The following is a 24,602-nucleotide window of genomic DNA, read 5'->3' as shown; positions in this document are numbered from 1 at the left end:
AAAACAAGAAAGCCCTGCCCAGATTTAAAAAGTAACATAATGCATTACTTTGCATAAAATGTAACTAAGTAACGCAATTAGTTACTTTTTTAGGAAGTAACTCAATATTGTATTGCATTAGTTTTAAAAGAAACTTTCCCCAACACTGTTTGTCATAATGCGGGTCTTTTCTGATATTTTGAGATCATGTAAACAAGCAAAATAAAGAATTGGCTCAGGTTAGGCAGAATTCTGTCCCTCGCTGTTTTGGCCACTAGAGGGCCACATTTGTGAAATGAAAGAAAGCAAGAAAGCAAGAAAGACTTTGAAACAAGGCTCAAGAAGCTATTGGCGCTGCACGTCGGTTTTTTAAGTTAACGGGGAGGCAAATCCGGTTCACAACAATAAAATAAAAGTCTATATAACGGCATCTTTCCCATTTTTTCTTGTTGTTATGGAAACGACAGGTCTAGCTACTCGCTTGTCATTGGTCAGCTGTCAAAAAAGCGCTTGACGTAGGGCGTTTTCTTCAGAAAAGTTCAACTTTTTTCAACTTAAAAAGACGCTCCGAGCTGCAGAAAAAGACACCGGCGGTGGCGTTTAAAAAAAGCGCTCAGGGCTTTTTTTAAAAAGACGGTTTACTCCATAGGGTTATAATGTAAAACAGACGCTTGCAGTTTGAAAAAAAGACGCCAAGTGTGAACACGCCCTAAGTTCTGAATTTTAAGAACTTTAAGAAACCAGTTTAAAGGCTGGTTTCAGCCTAGCACTATGACTAGTCTCTCTCAGCGTCTGCGGCTGTAAATTAATAAATGTGTGTCTTCAAAGTTGTATAAGACATCTGTGAACACCTGTGAGACATCCACTGTGTATGTAAACAAGAACATCCGCATGTGCGAATAGCACTGACGCACCGCCTCGTGGGCGGAGCTTGTTCGACGTCAAAACAAGTACAGTCAAGAACAAGGGGGAGGAGCCTCGCGTACATAAACAAGTCCGGACTGTACACCAACTGGAGCGACTGCGACACAATTAAGATAAAGCATTTAATCTGTGAAAAACTACTCTTCTGACAGCTAATAAGGTGGGCAAATCTCAAACGTTGTTATACAGCTATTTACAGCATTTTTCTAAAATGCCAAAGTCAGTTTAAAGTAGGCTAACGTGTTTTGTTTTCTCGAGAAGACTGCACTTATATGTACAGTTAAATAAACGGACTGTTTTGTAATTAACCACTCAAATGTGTTTAAACACTGTTCGTTTATTAACATGCTCCACTGAAACTTTCTGAAGGTCAATAGATAGGAAGCAAAGCAAAAGCAGGTTGTCTGTTTTTGTTTTGATGTTCATTAATGACAATAGTTGTTTCGATAATCCGCATATTTTGTTATTGTTGTGTTTATGGTAGAGTTCTTTCAGTAGCTATGAAGAAATGTACAGTCAGCGCTTGACTGTAAACAAGTCTAGATGCTTTACATGGTCAGGGCTACAGCTGATCGCTCCTTCCTGTCCCAGTTCACTGACGTCTACTGGGGATAATTTTAGGTTATTAATAATAAACATAGGCCTAACAGTGTTTAGTTTTTGATTGATGATAGAACAACGACCAAGAAACGTGAAGTCGTGTAAATAATGTAATAAAAATAACAGAAAAGGCAGCATTCCCTTTGTTTGGAAGGAGTTTATTAATGAGAAATCAGATGTCTTTACCAATATTTCAAATAGACTTTAATTGTATTACAAAGTGCTATATATACAAATTAGCGAATCTTGTTTAAGTCATCTGGTGTGCACAAATAAGTTATGCTAAGAATGCTATTTAAAGTTTTTAAACTGTAAAATGGCAGTTTTGTGTCTTTACGCTGGGCTCATAGAATTAAGTTTGCAAAATAACTCCTAGTTTTGCCTTTTAGTAGCCTACAGTAGGATGGCATGCCTGGACATGATACTGTACACGACTCTATTAATGATCTGATTCTGACTCATACATGAATTAAGTCTAAAATCACGCTAAACTTGGAAAGGAATTCCAGACTATGTTAAAAATAAGCTATCTGTGGAAGGGAACACCGTGTCTCTGATGCGTGCCAAGTGCGTTAGTTGTACCAGACCAGCAGAACATGACCTTACATTAATATTACGTAAAACTGTCTACGTCTGACGTGACACCTGAAACATTTTGCACGTTACTTTCCATCAACATCTTTAGCAACAGTGAGAGGGAAAGATACTTGCATGCTAAACATGCTCATTTAAATATCTTACCAAAGGGATCATGCAAAATATTGCATTGGGGGCTGATTCCACTAGAGGGCATCATAACTCTTTATTGATGTATATTTTTTCACAGATAGCGGTCTGACAAAGCCATAACAGAAATGATCAGTAGAATCCTTGCACAACTGGTGGGAGGAGAAGAAAAAGACAATGATGTGGTTGAAGAAACTGATAACTGTGCAAACCTCCTGGAGTTTGATGATGGAGAGTGGGTTATTATACAGATACACGGTGAGTTGTTTTGGTTATACTTTTCAATTATTAAAAAAAATGTAACTGATTTTTCAGTACAATAGGCCTAGTCCTTAGGTTTTTATGTAAATAGTAATCACATCTTATCAGGCTTAAAGTGAAAGTGTCAGTACTTTTCATTTCTAGCCTTTGTGTTTGTTATAGTGGAAATATAAGGGAAACTGGGGCAGTTCACTAGACATATGGAAGCCAATTTCCACCATGAAATGAAAAGAGTAATTGCAAAGTACAATAGTGACATATTGTAATAAATGAATTATATAAATGTGTGACAAAAATAGCACTGAGCTGAGCAGTTAAAACAGTAGTTAAACCTTAATTTTCTCATCTGAAAATATCTTAGATATTTTAGCTTTAAGTCTAACATTTGAAACTAGTTATCGTCCTTGTGGCAAACACCCCTGTGTGACAACTAGCCCCAGTATCCCTCATAATGTATAGCTTATTCATTGGTCTTGTGAAAGAAAGGAGAAAAAAGTTACCACGTGAATTCAATTGTTGACCCTGCTCTGACATCCCTAATTGGAATTGGACCTGCATTTATGTTAATGTCACTGAAGTTATGTAATTTATGCTTCCTGTACAGAGAATCAGTCACTTGTTTCACCTGACACAAACATTCTTGAGAACCTGTTGATCGAGCACCCCAGCATGTCTGTATACCAGATGAGGCCTGATCAGGAAGACCTTGGTTCAGATGAAGAAACAGAGGACATGCCCAGGTACATTTAACAACAGTTAGAACTTTTAAGACAGTATAATTTCTAGAACTCATTTCTAGAGCTAATATTCATATAAAAAAAAAAGTTTAAATGTGTGAGTTTTTTTTTTTGCTTGCCAAGGCACTTCATTTGAATAAAAATACAGTAAAAACAGTAATATTATGAAATGTTATTACAATTTAAAATCATGTTTTCTATTTCAATATATTTTAAAATGTAATTTATTCCTGTGATGGCAAAGCTGAAATTTCAGCAGCCTTTACTCCAGTCTTCGGTGTCACATGATCCTTCAGAAATCATTGTAATATCATATTTCTTATTATTAATGGTAAAAACAGTGATGTTTAATATAGGCAGTTGCATTTAAAATATTTGTGGAAATGTTCCACACATTTTGAACCTGTAAGACCTTTGTTCATCTTCGGAACACAAATTAAGATTTTTTTTAGGGATGCATATATATTTCAAATATTTTTTAAATCATTTCGGCTAATAGCCGATGCTGATACCTATATATTTCCTTTTGTTTGGAAACAACACCAAGCCTATTATTTATTTTCTATTAAATTATATTATTTAATTATTTTGTCATATTATGTTATTAAAAATGTTTTTTTTTTTTTTTTGGTTAGTTTTTAACTTGTTAGAATTACATAAACAATAATGAAGTTCTTTTATAATGACAGCACATCGCTGCTTCTTTTTTTTTTAGAAAAATGCAGCGGTAACATTTGTAGAATGTCTAAAGCAAAAGAGTTGTTGTAAAAATTCTGAAAATCTTTTAGAGCTCATAATTTAAAAAATGTAACATTACACATTAATAAATCAGTATATATAAAATTATTTAATATACAAGTGTCATGTTTGTGTTTTTTTTTTTTTTTTATTCAAGTTTTATTCGTTCAGCTTCTGACCTTTACAGGGGTCGCACAATTTCAAAATCTCTCTTAGCCCTTTGGGCCAAGACTAGACAAGAGTCTGATTATCAATGCAAAATATTTTTAATACACAAATATCAAGGAAGAAATTTTATTTCACTATTTACAGGATATCTGCAGAAATGTTAGGCTATTTATGACCATTTTAAGAGTTGCACAAGTAAAATGAACACAGTATAAGTTTGACAATGTCTACGGTAACATAGTAAGCCATAAAATGACATGATTTACAGTTCAGAGACAGGTTTTCACAAAAGCAAAAATTTTATTCCATGGCATTTCAGCCTTTAGACCATTAAAAGGGATAAATCAAGCATATCAATTATTATATTTATTTTAATGTCTTAATTGTTTAGGTTTTTAGAAGGCACATTAACTTCTTTCACATTTACAACTCTATTTGTTTGCTGCATAAAAACTTGGGTCGATATTTGCGTGGCTCTGACCATAAACAGCAAGAAAGGCTTATTGGAAATGCAAATTCATTCACTGCCACGAGGTGGCGCATTAAGGGGCCGTTCACATGTAGTGTCTTTTGCGCGCTCAAGTTCGTTATTTCAAATGTAGATGGATAATGGAAGCGACGCGGTCGCGACGCGCACGCGGTGCGACACGCTCGTTTTTTCCAGGCGCGTCCGCGCCACATCGAGATAAAAACATCTCAACTTTTCAGAATTCCACAAGCGCACCGCAGGTCATGTGACATGAACCAACCAATCAGCTTCCAGCAGCTCATCATTGTGGTCCAGGGATTTCCTGAACTTTATGATTTGTCAAGCCCCCATTATTTTGACGCTAATAGAAGAAACAATGCATGGAGACGCATAGGCTTGGAGCTAGAGCGCAGCTGATGGTGGCTAAGAAACGGCAGATGCTTCCAGAGCGCAAGCGCCTGAGCGCTTTGTTGATAAGGAAGAAAGTGGCATGTGACATGTGAACGGCCCCTAAGAGTGCTGAAAAATAGCGGTTGCCTCGGTAACGGCTGTACACAAAGCATGGCTGTGCTTAAAAAGGTAAAGATTAAATCAAAATGCCAACGACAAGTTTCTAAGGACAGTCGGTTTCCTTTCAGATACAGTCACATAAAGAGATCCTCACCGTGTTTTGACTTTGAAACGTGCAGCGCTCATATTTATTCAATGACATCATTGCCTTTTAAAGTTTAAATCAGCCATATCGCGATTCTTGTCTTTCTGTCTCCAACTGTAAGACCTCTTGAAATTATAATTAAGACTTTTCTTATAACATTTAATATTTTAAAACTTTTTATGGCCTTAAATTTGATAAAACTAAATGAAAGACTTTTTAAGGACCCGCGGGAGATCTGTATTTAAGATAGCGATTTTGCGAGCCCTGCCTTTAAAGCAAAACATACTCATGATTTTATGACATCAGTTACTGCTTTATTTAATTAGAAACACAGTCTAAATGTTATTTGTGTAATTAATTTCATTTTATTAGAAGGAGGCCAAAAGCGCCCCCTACAGAATTAAAACTCCTTACCGAACAGGCATTAGGATCCGGGGGAGGCTGCCGCTGCACATGCTTTTACTGTTTAAGGTCAAAGTATACTTTGACTGTCCGCATACAACAGCGCATGTGCAAAAAAAGGCAGCAGAGACGCAAGAGTCCAAACAATTGTATTGCGCATGTGTCGAACTCGGCAATCCACGCTCATCCGCGGATGAGTATGCTTTGAAAGCTGTGTGGAGGTTACTGCGGGACACACATCGAACACATCATTCTGCATGTGCATTCTTAGATTGAATGCAGCAATCCAAAACAGTGAATCTAATCATTAATCAGGCAAAACTTTGCTTCAAGAATGAGCCACACTGCTGATGTGATCAAATCGCTAGCACACCCTGAGTACACGTTTACATTTAAAGCCATTACAGATTGATTCTGATATCGGTCTTAATAATACTGTGCATCCCTAATATTTTTGATAAAATCCGATAGCTTTCTGACCCTGCATAGACAACGACACAACTGACAGATTCAAGACACAAAAAGGTAGTAAGGACATTGGTAAAATAGTCCATGTGACATCAGTGGTGCAACTGTAATTTTATGAAGCTGCGAGAATACTTTTAGTGCTCAAAGAAAACAAAAATAACATTTTTATTTAACCTTTCTGCATGAACGTGTCGAAGACTGACACGGAAAAGAGAAGACATTGTTGAATAAAAATGTTATTTTTGTTTTTTTGGGGCACAAAAAGTATTCTCGTAGCTTCATAACATTACGGTTGGGCCACTGACGACACATGGACTATTTTAATGATGTCCTTACTACCTTTCTGGGCCTTGAACGTGGTAGTTGCGTTGCTGTCAATGCAGGGTCAGAAAGATTTAATCAAAAATATCTTAATTTGTATTCTGAAGATGAACGAAGGTCTTACGGGTTTGAAACAACATGAGGGTTAGTAATTAAAGACAGAATTTAGATTTTTGGGTAAACTACAGGTCCCCAACATTTGAATAGTAGTGTAAATAACATACGATATGTACGGAATTATCTATTAAACAATATTTTATAAACACTCAAAAAAAAGCTAGGTCTGTAGATTGAGTGTTACATTCCATACGGGGCACATGTATGGCTTCAGGCATATGCACGTTAGTCATACTCAAATAATATGAAGAAAACAAGTCCAAGGATATCACACTGGTATGTAACCTATATTTCCATGTTGTAACTGTGGTTATGTTGGCTTGTGATTTGTCAATCTACCCCTTTAGGCCTGTGCCAATCAGACGTCACGTTTCTTGGCGGTTAGCTGCATGGGGCAGCCCTTCGCCCTGCAGCACCATTCTGCTCTCAGTGCAGCGTGCCAGAGTCTATAATGAGCACAGAAAGCTGACCCGTGGAGCCCTCAACAGGCAGAACCTCGCAAGAACACGCTATTCGCCTTCAGAGCGCCGCTTTGGCTACTTCAAACAGCCCACTCAGCGCCTCTACAACTATTGAGGAAAAATCAATCGCATCTGAAACCACTGAACAACCAGCCTTTTGATAAATGAATTGTCGTTTTAAGGGAGTATGTTTGCAAATCATGCCATAAAACCATTCCCAAATATGGATGGATTAAGAAAAACATTTCGTTAAATGCAGTGTGGTATTATCTTAAGGAGAAAGTCTCACTGATAGTCTGACACTGAAATAAGCATGTTACAAAATTTATTAATAGTGTAGGATTTTAGAGTTTGTGTGCTTCTATTTTAGTTTAACTGTGACTGGTGCATGAATATTAGCTGAAAGAAAAAAAAAACATTCAGTGTTAAAGCCTAAAATAAATTGAGGACTGTACTGTACAAGGCAATGCATTTTTTTACATCAATATATGCTGTGATTTACTGCCAGTGATTCATATTGTTACAAGTGTTTTGACTTTGTATATTTAAATGCTCTTTGGGTGTTGCTTTATTTTTTATCTTCAAGAATGTATTTGATAAAACCTTTTAAAAAGTGAAAAAATAAATATTTTATCTTCACATTGCTCATAATAATTTTTTTATTGTTCGATTTGAAATACAACAGTTACTCCCGAAGTTCATGCATCTTCCCCATGAACCTCTTGACTCTCTCAGCATCCACACCATTTGCCCAGTAACCTCCTTTCTTGAAATGCGAGCCAATGATCATGGCACTTGCTTGAAGGTAGTGCTCCACATTATCATGGGTTACACCGGAGCCGATGAGAACGGGGATCCGGACAGACTGGGTAACCTCTGTTACACAAATAGGGCTCAGAAAAAGGGGTCAGGAAAACATGAGTGTAAGGACATCTTTCTGCTACATGCATGCATAAAAATACAAAAACATGTTGTTCCTTCATTGTAATGAGGATTCTGGCAGACTGTGGCTCATCCTCCATCTGACAGTTTCCCCAGTCCAATGGATCAGAACTAAGTGAGGCAATGGGCACAAGTCCAAAGTAGGCAGCAGGGCAGTGGCAGACTAGGCTGGGCCTGGTTTTCATGCCTATGTTTACAGCCTTCCATGATCACCAGCCATCTGGAAGTGGGATTTAAAATAGCTGGCAGTGCTGGTGTCTATGTTAGCCCATACAAGCCCACTAGTTTTGAGGGAGGGCAGGAAGCAGGCCGGGGCAGGAGACGGTGCGGCATCTTTTCTCCCCAAAGGACACTAGTGTTTTAAAGGACTTAAACATGTTGCTGATGGGCTTCATTAGATAACAAAAGCGGCTTAACCTCCAAATTATCAGATTAATCTTTAAATGGGATGCTGAGAGTCTCACAAAAGTGAATTAGTGTTAAAGAGATTGTTCACATCCAGAACGAAAATGTTCTGGTATTTACTCACCCCCATGTTATCCAAGAAGTTCATGTCTTTCTTTCTTCAGTTGAAAAGAAATGAGGGTTGAGGAAAACATTCCAGGATTTTTTTCCATATAGTGGAATTCAATGGTGGCCAATGGATTGAAGGTTCAAACTGCAGTTTTAATGCAACTTCAAAGGGCTCTACACGATCCCAGCCGAGGAATAAGGGTCTTATCTAGCAATACGATTGGTCATTTTCTAATAAAAATACTAATTTATTTACTTTTTAACAACAAATGCTCATCTTGCACTAGATCTATCACACACACATAATCACATGTGATGTAGGCAAAAGTACTGACTAAGTGTTTACAAAGTGAACATGCAAAAGAAAGACAAACGCCTTTACAAAACAAGATTTTGAAGTTGGAACCCTCCGTTTTTTTTAACCAAGGTACACAGATGAAGATTTAACTGCGTGATTTTTCCAACATGATTACATTATACATGAAAACGCGCATGTGCATCGCAGAGCTAGTGGAAGACCAGCATTTGTGGTTAAAAAGTATATAATTGTTATTATTGTTTTTTTTTTTAATAACTAATCTTTTTACTAGATACAGTGAGGGAAAATATTATTTGATCCCCTGACGATTTTTTACATTTGCCCACTGACAAAGAAATTATCAGTTTATAATTTAAATGGTAGGTTTATTTGAACAGTGAGAAACAGAATAACAACAAAAAAAATTCTAGAAAAACACATTTCAAAAAATGTATTAATTGATTTGCAATTTAAAGAGTGAAATAGGTATTTGATCCCCTATCAATCAGCAAGTTTTCTGGCTTCCAGGTGTCTTTTATAGAGGTAAAAGGAGTGCTCCTAATCTCAGCTTGTTACCTGTATAAAAGAATCAATCAGATTCCAAACTCTCCACCATGGCCAAGACCAAAGAGCTGTCCAAGCATGTCAAGGACAAGATTGTAGACCTACACAAGGCTGGAGAACTGAGGAGAACTAGGTGAAAGTGTTGTGGTCAGATAAGACCAAAATCGTGCTCTTTGGCATCGATTCAACTCGCCGTGTTTAGAGGAGGAGGAATGCTGCCTATGACCCCAAGAACACCATCTCCACCACTTTGGGGGTGTTTTTCTGCTAAGGGCACAGGACAACTGCACCACATCAAAGAGACAACGGACAGGGCCATGTACTGTCAAATTTTGGGTGAGGACCTCCTTCCCTCAGCCAGGGCATTGAAAATGGGTCGTGGATGGGTATTCCAGCATGACAATGTCCCAAAACACACGGCCAAGGCAACAAAGGAGTGGCTCAAGAAGAAGCACATTAAGGTCCTGGAGTGGCCTAGCCAGTCTCCAGACCTTAATCCAATAGAAAATCTTTTGAGGTTTGAGTTGCCAAACATCAGTCTCGAAATCTTAATGATCTGGAGGGGATCTGTGAAGAGGAGTGGGACAAAATCCTTCCTGAGATGTGTGCAAACCTGGTGGCCAACTACAAGAAACGTCTGACCTCTGTGATTGCCAACAAGGGTTTTTGAAATGTGTTTTTCTGGATTTTTTTGTTGTTATTCTGTCTCTCACGTTCAAATAAACCTACCATTAAAATTATAAACTGATAATTTCTTTGTCAGTGGGAAAACGTACAAAATCAGCAGGGGATCAAATAATTTTTTTCCCTCACTGTAAGACCCTTATTCCTTGGCTGGGATTGTGTAGAGCCCTTTGAAGCTGCATTGGAACTGCAATTTAGACCTTTAACCTGTTGGCCACCAATAAAGTCCATTATATGGAGAAAATTCCTGGAATATTTTTCTCAAAAAAACATGCGACTGAAGAAAGCAAGACATCAACATCTTGCATGACATGGAGATGAGTAAATATCAGGAAATTTTAATTCTGGAAGTGAACTTCTTCTTTAAAGCTGTACAGCTTATTTGACAAAAATCAAGTAAAAATAGTAATTGTGAAATTATGAACAATTTAAAATAACTGTTTTCTATTTTAATGTATTTGAGTTATAAATTCCTGTGATGGCAAATCTGAATTTTCAGCAGCCATTACTCAAGTCTTCAGTGGCACATGATCCTCTAGAAATGATTCTAATATGCTGATTTGTTTTTCATGGAAAAAAAAACTCTTATAATCAACATTGAAAACAGTTGTGCTGCTTAATATTTTTGTGGAGACCATGATATATATTTTTTTAATGAAATAAAAATATGCAAGAAATATGCAAGTTTCGTTCTGTTCAGTGGCACTGTTTACGTTCAGTATCGCCAATATGGCCGATTGATGACGCGTCGTGAAATAACTCTATTTATACATCTTAACTTATATTATTAAAGATATTAAAGATGTAGTATGTAACAAAAATACACACACCACTTTTACACTCATTAAAATATATCATGCCATTAGGCTGCCAGACTCACCCTTTAGTTCCTCGGGATCAGCTTGTGCTCCAGTGGCAGTTCCTGTGACGATGACTCCATCAGAGAGGAAGAACTCAGCTGCTTGAGCCGTCTCAGCTATGCTGACGTCTGAAGTTAGGGCATGAGCGCTGTAATGACCATATTTAAATATAACTCATGTGACACAATAACAGAAACCACCAAACTCTACTGTGCCTCCTTTAGAGCTCTGTGGCTGGATCTAATGATACCTGTGCTTCTTCTTGATGTCTGTAAAGATCTGAATATGCTCTGCTCCAATGCGTCTGCGGTACCGCAACAGCTCACCAGCGCAAGCATTTAACAGGCCTTCATCTGCAACGTGTGAGAACACAAACCCCTCTGCACGGATAAAATCCAGCCCTGTGGAGAAGTTGATATTCATTAAATATCTTGTCAGAGAATACTTCGGATTGAAATGGCATTCATGATGGCTTGTACAGTCATGCGAACACCTGAGGCCAGGGCAACAGCCAACGCTGATTGGTTTGCAGCTGAGAGAATCTGAACACCAAGCGGCCAAGATGGATAAAGGCCCCTGACTGCTGCGCACACAGCTGTCATGGATGCACACACTTCTGGACCCACCTCAAGGGTGTATGGAATATCATGCATGTTTTCAATGATCAGCCCATCCTGTCATAAACAGAATTGTCTGGAATTAGCAATTACACTTTGAACACACTGACTAAAAACACAACTGATAAAAGAGAAATCTAATATATACAAGACTGTTTCATTCAGTCACATTTAAAATAACATATAGACTGTTTTCACAACGTGTCATCAATCGACCACATTGGTGGCTGTTATAATGGTGCACGTGCTGGACGGAACGAGACGAGACGAGATAAACAATCAACACTATTTTAATATACTCTTAGAACAAACACTCAGGAACGATCAGGAACAGGCAGGATAATCCACACACGTAACATCAATCACAAACGTCAACATTAAAGACCGACAGGGAACTAAACTCACAGACAGACTTTTAAAGACAGACTAATCATAAGACACAGGTGATACAGATGACGATCAAATCTAACACAGGTGACGGTGATATACAAACGAGGACTAAACCAAATGATAACAAAATGACAGGGGGAAGACAAATGGGAGAAACCAATGACAAGACAGACAGAACTGTGACATTACGCCCCCCCTCCGGAAAGGCGCGTCCTCGCGCCGTGGAAAAAACGAAAAAACGAGAGGGGCGGAAAACCAGGAAACCAGAGTCAATGAAGGAGGGGGCTCCGGCGGAGGACACAACCCCCGGAGGAGGACCAGAACAGAAGTCCAGGTAACAAAAAAAAGACAGTCCAAGGGGGCGACGACGGTGGGAGGAGCCAGGGAGGAAACAGGAGGGACCTGAAGCAGGAGAGCAGGACCCAGATCGCAGCCAGGATGACAGCCCACGGAGGAGCCGACGGAGGGAGGAGCCATGGTGGAGGGAGGACCGCCGACTCCAGGGGTCCGACCGACAGAGGCAGAGCAGCTGGCAGAGGAACCCGAGGCGGAGGTGGAGAGCCGACGGACCAGGGCGACACCGCGGAACCGGAGGGCCAAGGTGGAACAGGAGGCTCTGGCGACCGAGGCGGAGATCCGGAGGTCCGCGGCGGAGCCGGAGCGACAGAGGACGAAGGCGACGCTGACGGGAAGGAGGAGCCTGACAGAGCCGGAGGGACAGAGGGACGAGGCGAAGCCAGAGGAGTGGAGTCCCGAGGCGGCGGATGGTCGACGACTGACCAAGGCGGAGCCGGAGGGACGATGGAGCCCGGTGGAGCTGGTGGGCCGACGGGCGACGGTGGAGCTGAGGGCGTTGAGAGCCGTGGTGGAGCCGCAGGGTCGGAGGGCTGAGGTGGAGATCTGGGCTGTGAGGCGGAGCTGAGGGATCCTCCAGCCATGCCACCGATGTTGATTGGCATCCCTGCAGCGAGCCCACTGCATGGATGGTGGGCTGAGGGTGAGCAAGGGGACTGACCGATGACCTGGGAGACTTTGGACGGCTGGGCGGAACCAGCGGGGACTCAGGACGGCTGGGCGGAACCAGCGGGGACTCAGGACGGCTGGGCGGAACCAGCGGGGACTCAGGACGGCTGGGCGGAACCAGCGGGGACTCAGGACGGCTGGGCGGAACCAGCGGGGACCAGGCAGATTCAGACAGAAGAGGGCGGGTGGGAGGGAAGCTTAGGCAGGTCAGTGGCTCAGAGAAAAAGTCTATTAAGTCAAATGATTTATAATCCATAACTTCGGCAAAGAAGTCAATAAGGTCCTCAGAGATGTCTTCCAGCTCACCCCCAGCGGAGTTGCAGTGGGCAGGGCTCTCCATTTCCCTCATCTGCTCCACGTCGCAATCCACCGTCGCAGATGTAGAATCCGGCTCACGCACCTGGTCAGCCGGAGAGGGCTCTGGCTCTGTCGCTCGCGGCTCTAGTCCCTCATCCGCGGTGCGCTCGGGTTCATGCTCTGCGTGTCGGGGTGATGGTAGGCTGCTCTCTGGGTCATGAGTGGGGCTGACGTCCTCCTCGACGAAACCGACAGTCCAGGAAGATCCACAGGACGCCAGCACCCACTCGATGTATCCGGCAAGGCTCTCTCGAGGACCCTCCCCGGACAGCTGCGTCTTGATGTTATCACTTAGTCCGTTGCGGAAGAACGTGCACAAGCAGCTGTCCGGGTAGTGCGTAGCTGGAGCGAGGACCATGAAGTCTCTGATGTGGTCCTCGAGAGAGCGTTTCCCCTGCTTCAGGAGGATGATGATAACGGCAGGGTCCATAATAAGTCAAAAAACAAAACACTGAGAAAAACAAAGACGGAAAAATAAACGCAGGGGAAGGTGCCGGGTTAAACTGTTTAGGTCGGTCTTTCTGTTATAATGGTGCACGTGCTGGACGGAACGAGACGAGATGAGATAAACAATCAACACTATTTTAATATACTCTTAGAACAAACACTCAGGAACGATCAGGAACAGGCAGGATAATCCACACACGTAACATCAATCACAAACGTCAACATTAAAGACCGACAGGGAACTAAACTCACAGACAGACTTTTAAAGACAGACTAATCATAAGACACAGGTGATACAGATGACGATCAAATCTAACACAGGTGACGGTGATATACAAACGAGGACTAAACCAAATGATAACAAAATGACAGGGGGAAGACAAATGGGAGAAACCAATGACAAGACAGACAGAACTGTGACAGTGGCACTGAATCAAACAAAACTCGCAAATTTTGCTGATTATTGCTGCTGAAAATTGTCAATTACTGTCATGTTTTGGGCTGTACTAATCGGTCAGACTGGAAAAAAAAACATTTGAAGTACTATAGATTGCCAAAAGTTATAACAAATCAAGGAAAAAAGTGCAAAAACTCTCTGAGGAACAAAAGGTGTTGAGTTTGGCCAAATTGAACCAGGATTTCCAAAGCAAGAATCTTGACAACCTTTGTGTTTGTGCTTATCATTTCTGGTTAGGCAGGTGAAATATTAGGCTAATATCTTAATTAATACTGCTTGTTAATATCTTTACCATCTATTAACTTTAGTTTGTCAAAATATTGCGCCCTTTCCTGCTTACTAAGTCTTTCTCTATGATTTAGCAGCTTCCACTTGTTTTTTTTTTTCTGTGGTTTAGACGGCATAAATAAGCAGAACAACGTATTCAGTAGTATATTATCTGTGCAATCAATGCTGTTGTTTACATCCGAGTATCTCCAATATCCAATAAGCCAGATCCATAAAATTTACAAATGGCCGCACACAGTCTTATCTGAAAAATAAGGTGGATTGGATGCTAGGTATGACCCTTTTGAACAGTTGGTTTTAAAGAACCAGTTGAAAAATTCTTACTAACACGTTCCAACAAAGTTAAATGCCATTTTCGATAGGCTACTACATTAATAAAGTTACTTATTGTGATTTCATGTTCAGTTCTAGTTTATGCTCACACCAAGAGTGTGTTTACTTTAAAATAGTTCATGCAATTTTAGTAACTTTACCCCATCAGTCCAGGTTCACTTCAAATGCTCTTGTGTTCCCGGCTCATTGCGAATCGAACATGTAAAGATGATTCTCAGTTCAGTGAGTCAGTTGACTCGAGAAGGATCCGACACCGATGCCAGGATCCGACACCGGTTATTCATTGAAAAGATCCAAATGATTCGTTCACGAACCAAACACCGCTAATACTTACGCGATTATTATATTACACTTCAGAATGAGGATATGATTACAATTCTACACATAGACATCTATAATGATGTACACATTTCACTTGTAAATAGCAGTGAACACATACAAGTCCTGCGTGGTGGTAAATTTCCGCCTCTCGACAAGCCTCCTCTGTGATCTCAGAGACAGTTGCGCGGTTCAGGGGGGTTCCTGCAAAAGAAATCAATTAAGAGTTCAGTATATCTTCTCTGTTAAGTTTGTACTGGTAAAATAAATGCGTTATGTATATACCTGGCAAGGCTCGGACGTGAATCATGCCTATGACATTTGATTTTAAGCGTCCGAAAAGATTTAAAAACTTCATTTCTTCAGTGAACAAAACCCAGATTTGTGTGTTTTGAGTGTCATGTGACTGGTCAAAGGTTATATACTGATAGAAAGTTGTGGATGTAATGACAAGAACCAAGCTACATGCATTAAATCCTCTACATTAACACGCAAAAGATACACGTTGATAATATAAACTATCAGTCAAAAGTTTTTGAACAGTAAGATTTTGTTTTATAAATAAGTCTAATTTGCTCACCAAGCCTGCATTTATTTGATCACAGGAAAAACAGTAAAAATTTGAAATATTTTACTATTTAAAATAACTGTTTTCTTTTTAAATATATTTTAAAACATAATTTATTCTTGTGATTTCAAAGCTGATTTTTTTTGCATCATTACTCCAGTCTTGAGTGTCACATGATCTTTCAGATATCATTCTAATTTGCTGATTTGCTGCTCAAAAACATTTATTATTATGTTGAAAACAGCTAAGTACATTTTTTTAGGTTCTTTGGTGATTAAAAAAGTTTAGAAGAACAGCATTTATCTGAAATATAAATCCTTTATAACATTATAAATTTCAATGTCTTTTGATCAAGTTAAAGCATCCTTGCTATATATATATATATATATATATATATATATACATACACTACCGTTCAAAAGTTTGGGGTCAATACATTTTTATTGTTTCTTTCTTTTTTTTTAAAGAAATTAATACTTTTATTCACCAAGGATGTATTAAGTTAATAATTAAAAGTTTATAAAAAGTTAATAATAAATAATTGACATTGTTATAAAATATTTATATTTTGAATAAACACTGTACTTTTTAAACTTGTTTTTCATAAAAGAATCCTGAAAAAAAAAATCACAGGTTCCAAAAAATATTTGGCAGCACAACTGTTGATATTATCCAACATTGATCATTCTAATAATAAATCAGCATATTAGAATGATTTCTGAAGGATCATGTGACACTTAAGACTGGAGTAACAGCTGATAAAAAAATCAGCTTTTCATCACAGGAATAAATTCTATTTTAAAGTATGTTAAAATAAAAAACATTATTTTATATTGTAAAAACATTTTGCAATATTACAGTTTTTTCTGTATTTTTAATCAAATAAATGCAGCCTTGATGAGCATAAGAGACTTCTTTAAAGACTATTACACGTCTTACTGACCCCAAACTTTTGAACGGTAGCAGAGGTGGGTAGTAACGAATTACATTTACTTCGTTACATTTACTTGAGTAAATTTTTGGGGTAACTAGTACTTTTAGAGTATATTTAAAGATAGGTACTTTTACTCAAGTACATTTATAGTGAAAAAACTTTACTTTTACTTCGCTACATTTGATGGCGTTCCTCCGTTACTGTCCTCAGAAACATGTCGTTGGAATCTTCATTTCATGTCTGATCAAACTGTGTTAATACTGGTTTGTGTACAGCTGTTACTATGGAAACCGTAATATTTCAGTGCTCCTAAAGCGCCCCCTCGTGACCGAGAATTAATTTTTCATTTCCAATACATTTTTTTCAGCTGTTTATGGTCAAATGATTGCAATTATCGACCCATGTTTTTATGCAGCAAACGCAGAGTTGTAAATGTAGAAAGTTAAGGTGCCTTCTAAAAATCTAAACAAGTACAATAATATTTTAAATAAATATAATAAATTACTCAATGTATCCCTTTTAATGTTATAAAGGATGAAATGCCATAGTGTAACATATTTTGTTTTTGTGTGAAGCTGTATCTGAATTTTAAATCATGCCATTTTATGGCTTAATATTCCACTTCACATTGTCCAATCCCATTACTGTTTATTTTACTTGTGCGGATCTTAAAAAGGGTTATGAATTGCCTTAAATTAATATTAAAAAAATTCTACAGATACACTAAATGAAATAAATATAATGAAATAAAATAACTTCCTTGATATTTGTTTATATTTGTGTATTAAAAACATTTTTAATTAGACTCCTATCTGATTTTCTATATTTAAAAAAAGTTTTTTTTTATTTTATTTAGGCTAGTTAAATTAATTTTCGGCTACCAAAATCTGAAGAGTACCTGCCCGAAGGACTACCAGAAATTTTGAAATTTTGGGAGCCCTGTATATATATATAAACACCTTACTTCAGCCTATGTTTTCAAGGAGAGGTGTGCGGAAGCTTTCCAAACAGTTTGAAATTCAGGGTTTTCACTTCATATCAATCAGATCAGAAGTAACTACTAACTGGCTACTTGAGTACTTTTTCCATCGGATACTTTTTTACTCTTACTCAAGTAACTATTAAGATTGTTACTTTTACTCTTACTTAAGTAAATATTTTCATAAGTACTTGTACTTTTACTTGAGTACAGATTTTGGGTACTATACCCACCTCTGAACGGTAGTGTGTATATTTACTGAATTCAAGCTTTTGAATAGTATAAAGTGTATATTGTTACAAAAGCTTCTTTTATAACATTATAAATGTCAATGTCTTTTGATCAATTTAAAGCATCCTTGCTAAAATATAATATAAAATAATATAATTTTAATAATAATAATAATATATATATATATATATATACTGAATCCAAGCTTTTGAATGGTATAAAGTGTATATTGTTACAAAATCTTTTTATTTTAGATAAATGCTGCTCTTTGGATCTTTCTGTTCATCAAAGAAAAAAAATCACTCAACTGTTTTAAATATTGCTAATAATGATTAAACAAATTTCTTGAACAGCAAATCAGCATATTAGAATGATTTCTGAAGGATCATGTGACACTGAAGACTAGAGTAATAATGCAAAAAAAATGTAGCTTTGATCACAGGAATAAATTACGTTTTAAAATCTATTCAAATAGAAAGCAGTTATTTTAAATAGTAACAATATTTCACAATATTACTGCTTTTGAATCAAATAAACGCAGGCTTGGTACGCAGAAGAGATCTTTAAAAAAATAAAAAATAAATCTTACTGTTCAAAAACGTTTGACTGGTGGTGTATCTGAAAAGCTGCTGTATATTGTAGTAAATAGTGCATTTCTAAGGGGGCGCCAGTCAATATAGTGAAAGTGATTTGCCTGCGTAACCAACTGGACCAGAAAAAATGCGCTAAATCACTTGACAACACTTGACATCTCAAACGGCCAACCCAGCACACCCAAAACATTGCATTTCATATATCACCAACATAAAAGCGTGATAAAATCCAGCTATTTAACCCAAACACTCGGATTGTTTACTTCTTGAGCCTGCTAGCCATGTGCTCAACGTACTTCCGCTACCTCAATGCGTGACATCGCGTGACGTCACAAAACACACGCCTCATTTTGCCGGCAAAATGTTCATGTTTCTAAACTTTGTTTTATTGACATTAAATATTTAAGGTATAACGTCGGCATTTCACAGGCTCGCTCCGTGGCGCTGTCAATCCCTCATCGGTACTGATTGCAGCGCTTCGTTGCCGTTATAGCAGAGCGGGGATTTTAAATGACCCGCGTTGACGGCCCCTTTTAACGACTGCTGGCGGGTTATAAGACAAGGCGCAAAATTACTGGCGCCAGCTCAGAGCGAGCGGACTGCGGAACACATCACAGCTTAGCCATATGCTGCCTGCTTACAGATCATTGGAGCACTTTTACTAAATAATGCCTTGTGTAACACCATCCTAACTGTTGTATTCGAAGACATCCGTGGAGAGAAAGGCATTTTCAGAGAGCATCACAATAAGGTACGTGCATTGCACAATCGAGGGGTTATTGTTAAAGATCTGTAAAAGTAGCATTAAACATGTCAGATGCTTTAAAAGGGTTTGGGGAAGCACATTTGGGAATATCGGATTGCAGAAACTTTAGTTTGTTACTTTAAACTACTGAGAGCGGGTTCAATGAAATGAGGAATAATGATTGGCTCGGCCATTTTCTGACTCCCTTGGGTAGAGCCAAGCAAACGTGTAGTTTTAATAAAAAAACATTAAAATATGGACGTGCACTGGGGGTGATGTGAAAATATAGGCTTTGAAGTGCATATATATGTGGTTTTGTAGAGATAAGTTTAGTTTTTGGTGTAGTTTTGACCTCTTGAACATTGTGCTCAGTTCTACTTCCCCGCGCCCAAAGCGCTTTGTGAAGACTTAACATGAGGGGGGTTGGGATTAAACGCCAAAAATCGGACCTTTTTATAAAGTAACATTTTTATTTTTTAGGCTCTCGACATTCAAGAAGGTCACACGCGGGGATATCATGCCAAGCAAGAAAGTGTAAGTTTCGGTTTCGTGTCTTTTTAAGGCGGTTTTGACCATCGGTGTGCATGGAAAAGTTGCAGCAGCGAGTTAGCCCAGTTAGTGACTTGCACAGAGTTTCAGGCTAATGTGGAAATGTAACAATATCATTTGTCGATGCAGGCTACGAACAGAACAGGTTAACACTACAGATGAAGCTCCTAAAACTACTTCAGTACGTCCCAGGAAGAGAAAAGCAGACGTGGCTATTGTAAGAACACCGTTTCTAAACTTATACTTCCATGCTAAAAACTCTGATGGAGTACTATGTCTCTGACTGTTTATGTTTTGTTTTTGAATTCACAGCATTTACAAGACCCAGATGAAGAGATCACAGAGATGACAAGAAAGAAACCATGTGCATCCCAGGTATGGATGAGTCATGACCGGTGTGTGAGTCCATAGGCCTCAGCAAGCATGGCATATCAGTGACCTTAAACTAATTTCACTATTTTAGTCTCTTCTGTAGATTGCAAAGTGATATATAATAACACCTATGGTCTAAAATGTACTGAAATTATTTAGTTATATCTGTGGTAAATATATACATGCATGTTGAACCTAATATCAATCACATGACAATGTGAAGGTGAAGCAGAGTTGTAATGGACTTTTTATTTAAATGAAGGATTAAGACAGACCGCAGACATGTAACTTTTTAAACATTTTGTCAACAAACAGAGCAGTGTCATGTTTATCAAATGTCTAAGCTGATTACAGCCCTGTATAATAGTTATCACTGCTGTCTGTGCCACCTTTGTATTGTAAGTGGTTAGGGTTAACGTCATGGCTTGAATTTACATGGCAAGCTGTTTTTGTGTCCTGGAAGTTTCTTTTGAAAACTCCTTTGAAGCCTGTCCTAGTTCCAGAGGGCGGGCTGTTGTATTTGTTTATATCCGTTAGCTCGCTTACCTTTTTTTTTTTTCTTTTTCTTTTTTTGTGTTCACTCCCCTCTCATCTTGTCCTCTTGCACAGGCCTGCTGGAATCCCGACACAGGTTACACAAGCCCATGCAGGCGGATCCCCACACCTGATGAAGTCGAGGAACCGGTTGCTGTTGGCAGCGTGGGATTCACACAGTATGCCTCAGAAAGCATTTTCATCACCCCCACGCGCTCTACTCCTCTGCCAGCCCTTTGGTGAGATATTTATGGATTTTCAAACTTTTAGCCATGTTTGATTGACACATCTTAATATTTGCCAGTATCTTGTCTTTGATACAGTCTTAATGACTGTCCTGTGATATGCATGATGTTGCAAACAAAAGTTAACATTGATCTTGGAATTTATTTATTTAGACAATGTTTTTGCTTAATCGTATTATTAGATGAATCGCTTGTGTTTTTGAAACATCACATGGGCTAACTTTCAGTATTGTAATTTCACATAGCTGGGCAAACAAAGATGACGTCTGGAACAACCTGCTTCGAAAAGACAAACTCTACCTGCGAGATACACATGTTATGGAAAGGCATCCAAATCTCCAACCCAAAATGAGAGCGATTCTGCTGGATTGGCTAATGGAGGTTTGTAATCGTTGTTTAACCATTCACACATCTTAATCTAATCTCATTAAGAGAGGTGGGAACACCAGGTTCCTTCATTCTTGTCTAAACCGAGTTGTTTACAAAACCTGGGAACTTAAGGAGCGGCCTTTTTTTATAATGAAAAACTAACAAGTGCAGCCCAAAGTACACTTAATTTGATGCGAACGCTCCATCCATTTGATCGACACATGAGAAGAACATTTCATCCATATCCACTGTTTGCTCTAGTTCTTTCAAAACCTGACCAAATATATCGGTTTATACAACAGTTGTGTGTGTATCTTAACCCTCACATAAGTGCTTGTCAGCATGGTCGTCTGTTGTTGTTGCAGTCTCTAGGACTTTGTTTTTTGGTCTTATTCATTTATAATTATTAAAATATTGCGCTTTTAGAATCACACAAGTATAAGTACGTGTGTACTATGCTGACGATAAATGAATGTATTCATACCAAAAATCCTGTCAGACGTTTAACATGGCTTGCCCTCCTATCAGATGCGTATTGCATTTGAGACCGGTTTTCCTTGAACGGCACAATAATTCTGCTTAAATATGTTTTGTTGAAATATTTTGCAGTCAAAAGTAGAAACACCTCAAATCTCTTTTACATTATTTACAAGATCAAAACTGCTTCACATACACTGCATGCATACCCTACCATACAAATACAATGGTGGCCAAAATTATTAGAACACTAGTATTTTCACCAGCTAAAATGGTTTTAAGTGAGTCATTTCTGTCTTTTGCTGTAGTGTGTCAGTAGGAATTATCAGTTTACATTTTCAAACATTCGTTTTGCCATTAATTGTAATCCAGCAAGATTTGTTTACACGAGGAGTTTGACAACAGCCAGTGCTCCACACCGAGATCTGATCTCATCATTATCCAGTCTGTCTAGAATGACATGAAGAAACAGAACAAACTGAGACCCGACTAAATCCACAAGAACTGTGGCAACGTCTTCAGGGTGCTTCAAAAGACCTAACAGTACTGCAGCTTTGCAGGTAGAAGTTTTAGGCATTTGTGTAAAATGCTTTATTTTTGACAGCATCCTCATTTTAATGTCATCAGTAGATATTATTTATCATTGAACTTATATTAATCGCTTAGTTTTTAAGGTAGCTTTGCAGGTAGGTCTATTGCAGCATCTTGGAGACGTTGCCACAGTTCTTCTGGATTTAATCTGTCTCAATTAGTTCTGTTTCTTCATGTCAGTCCAGACAGACTGGATAATTAGCTCAGATCTCTGTGTGGAGCACTGGCTGTTGTCAGACTCCTTGTGCAAACAATTCTCACTGGGTTATTACAATTAATGGCAAACTGAATGTTTGGAAATGTAAACTGATTTAAAACAATTTTTTTTTTTTTTTTTTTTTTAAGCTTGTTTAAAGGAACACTCCACTTTTTTTGGAAATAGGCTCATTCTCCAACTCCCCCCCCCCGAGTTAAGTTGATTTTTACCGTTTTGAAATCCATTCAGCCGTTCTCCTGTTCTGGCGATATCACTTTTAGCATAGCTTAGCATAGATCATTGAATCCTATTAGACCAATAGCATCACGTTCAAAAATGACCAACGAGTTTCAATATTTGTCCTATTTAAAACTTGACTCTTCTGTAGTTATATCGTGTACTAAGACCGGTGGAAATGCAAAGCTTCAATTTTCTAGGCTGATAAGATTAGGAACTACATTCCCATTCCAGCGTAATAGTAAAGGAAGTTTGCTGCCGTAATATGGCCGAAGCAGGAGCAGTAATACCACGCAGCACATGTGCAAATGCTAAACTAGCTGGGAACTCATTTCTGATAATACTCCGCCTGCTTCGTCCATATTACGTCAGCAAACTTCCTTGACTATTACGTCGGAATGGAAGTGTAGTTCCTAATCTTATCGGCCTAGAAACTCGCAGCTTTGCATTTCCACCGGTCTTAGTACACGATATAACTACAGAAGAGTCAAGTTTTAAATACAACAAATATGGAAACTCGTTGGTCATTTTTGAACGCGATGCTATTGGTCTAATAGGATTCAATGATCTATGCTAAGCTATGCTAAAAGTGATATCGCCAGAACAGGAGAACGGCTGAATGGATTTCAAAACGGTAAAAATCAACTTAACTCGGGGGGGAGTTGGAGAATGAGCCTATTTCCAAAAAAATTGGAGTGTTCCTTTAAATAATTTTGGCCACCACTGTAAATGTTGAGTGTTTCTGGAAATGTATGATATAATTTTCATAAGAACAGGAATGTTGTATGGTTATTTGACAGTCATTGATGCCTTTCCCCCTCAGGTTTGTGAGGTGTACAAGTTACACAGAGAAACATTTTACTTGGGTCAGGATTACTTCGATCGCTTCATGGTCACACAAGAAAATGTTTTCAAAACAACACTACAGCTTATAGGCATCTCCTGTCTCTTCATCGCTGCCAAAATGGAGGTAAGTTTTACTTGTAAATGCGCTTGTATTTCAGCCCAAACTTTTGAGAAGGTTTATACTATCTCTTCAGTGTAATTTGCATTTTAAGTATTTGTCAATGTTTTAAACTTAATGTAATTTGACTTTTATTTCCAAAGGAAATTTACCCTCCTAAGGTACATCAGTTTGCTTATGTTACTGATGGGGCCTGCACAGAGGATGACATTCTTAGCATGGAGATTATCATCATGAAGGTATATTATCTTTATATCATTTTATTCTTAGTACTGTGCCTAAACCTGCAGCCCTGCTGCTTGTATGATGCATTGGACTACGCCTTACACCATTTGTTGTTCTTCAGGAGTTGAACTGGAGTTTGAGTCCTTTAACCCCAGTGGCTTGGCTCAACATCTACATGCAGATGGCCTATCTAAAGGAGACTGCTGAAGTTCTCATGGCCCAGTACCCACAGACTACATTTGTCCAGATTGCAGAAGTAAGACGGCACAATTAATCACATTAAAATCACAATATGGTGTGTGACTATATTTACCGCAAAAGGCTGCGATTAAATTAAATCTATATTCTGCACATGTTGTGTCCTGCAGTGTGAGCCTGAAAGTGTTCTGTTTTTCACTACATACACTCCTGGTTTACATGGAGCTAGTGATTTTAGCATTTTTAAATGCAGCTTACAAAATCTATCTGTGGCGCTACAATGAAAGTGTGCTTTAAAGACCTAGTCCACCCAAAACATTGTCATTTACATTAACAGTGTTTGAGGGTTGAAAGTTAGGAATTTGCAGCAGAAATGTTACCATGTTTGCACACACACACACACACACACACACACAAAAATCCAAGCAGCCAGCAGTGTCAGATTTTAAATGTTTATATCATTGCAGTGCAAATCGCA

General features: G+C 38.5%; 3 protein-coding genes across 3 annotated transcripts in view; 2 read left to right on the top strand and 1 right to left on the bottom strand.

Annotated features, from left to right (window-relative positions):
- Window positions 1–923: 923 nt before the first annotated feature.
- LOC141331865 (uncharacterized) lies at window positions 924–7,665 on the top strand. Its single transcript, XM_073836903.1, has 4 exons — window positions 924–1,063; window positions 2,330–2,487; window positions 3,095–3,230; window positions 6,913–7,665. Exons 2-4 carry the CDS (start codon window positions 2,358–2,360, stop codon window positions 7,139–7,141), a joined length of 495 nt encoding a protein of 164 aa, XP_073693004.1. The 5' UTR covers window positions 924–1,063; window positions 2,330–2,357; the 3' UTR covers window positions 7,142–7,665.
- LOC141331863 (uncharacterized protein F13E9.13, mitochondrial) lies at window positions 7,635–15,512 on the bottom strand. Its single transcript, XM_073836902.1, has 6 exons — window positions 15,403–15,512; window positions 15,239–15,321; window positions 11,381–11,561; window positions 11,138–11,288; window positions 10,908–11,035; window positions 7,635–7,902 (listed from the first exon to the last, which is right to left on the bottom strand). The coding sequence occupies exons 1-6, from the start codon at window positions 15,473–15,475 to the stop codon at window positions 7,712–7,714; spliced, it is 807 nt and encodes a 268-aa protein (XP_073693003.1). The 5' UTR covers window positions 15,476–15,512; the 3' UTR covers window positions 7,635–7,711.
- A 3,500-nt stretch (window positions 15,513–19,012) lies between these two features.
- ccne1 (cyclin E1) overlaps window positions 19,013–24,602 on the top strand; it is a 7,969-nt gene continuing 2,379 nt past the window's right edge. The window contains exons 1-9 of the mRNA XM_073836586.1: window positions 19,013–19,173; window positions 19,648–19,701; window positions 19,846–19,933; window positions 20,029–20,091; window positions 20,698–20,861; window positions 21,113–21,248; window positions 23,561–23,707; window positions 23,845–23,940; window positions 24,048–24,182. Of these exons, the coding sequence (XP_073692687.1) occupies window positions 19,685–19,701; window positions 19,846–19,933; window positions 20,029–20,091; window positions 20,698–20,861; window positions 21,113–21,248; window positions 23,561–23,707; window positions 23,845–23,940; window positions 24,048–24,182 (846 nt within the window). The 5' untranslated portion in view covers window positions 19,013–19,173; window positions 19,648–19,684. The remainder of the gene's footprint in view (window positions 19,174–19,647; window positions 19,702–19,845; window positions 19,934–20,028; window positions 20,092–20,697; window positions 20,862–21,112; window positions 21,249–23,560; window positions 23,708–23,844; window positions 23,941–24,047; window positions 24,183–24,602) is intronic.

Source organism: Garra rufa, chromosome 3, assembly GCF_049309525.1.
Source record: "Garra rufa chromosome 3, GarRuf1.0, whole genome shotgun sequence".
Classification (NCBI taxonomy): Eukaryota; Metazoa; Chordata; class Actinopteri; order Cypriniformes; family Cyprinidae; genus Garra; species Garra rufa.
Note: the sequence above shows the minus strand (reverse complement) of the source record. Positions and strands in the feature narration are given on the sequence as shown.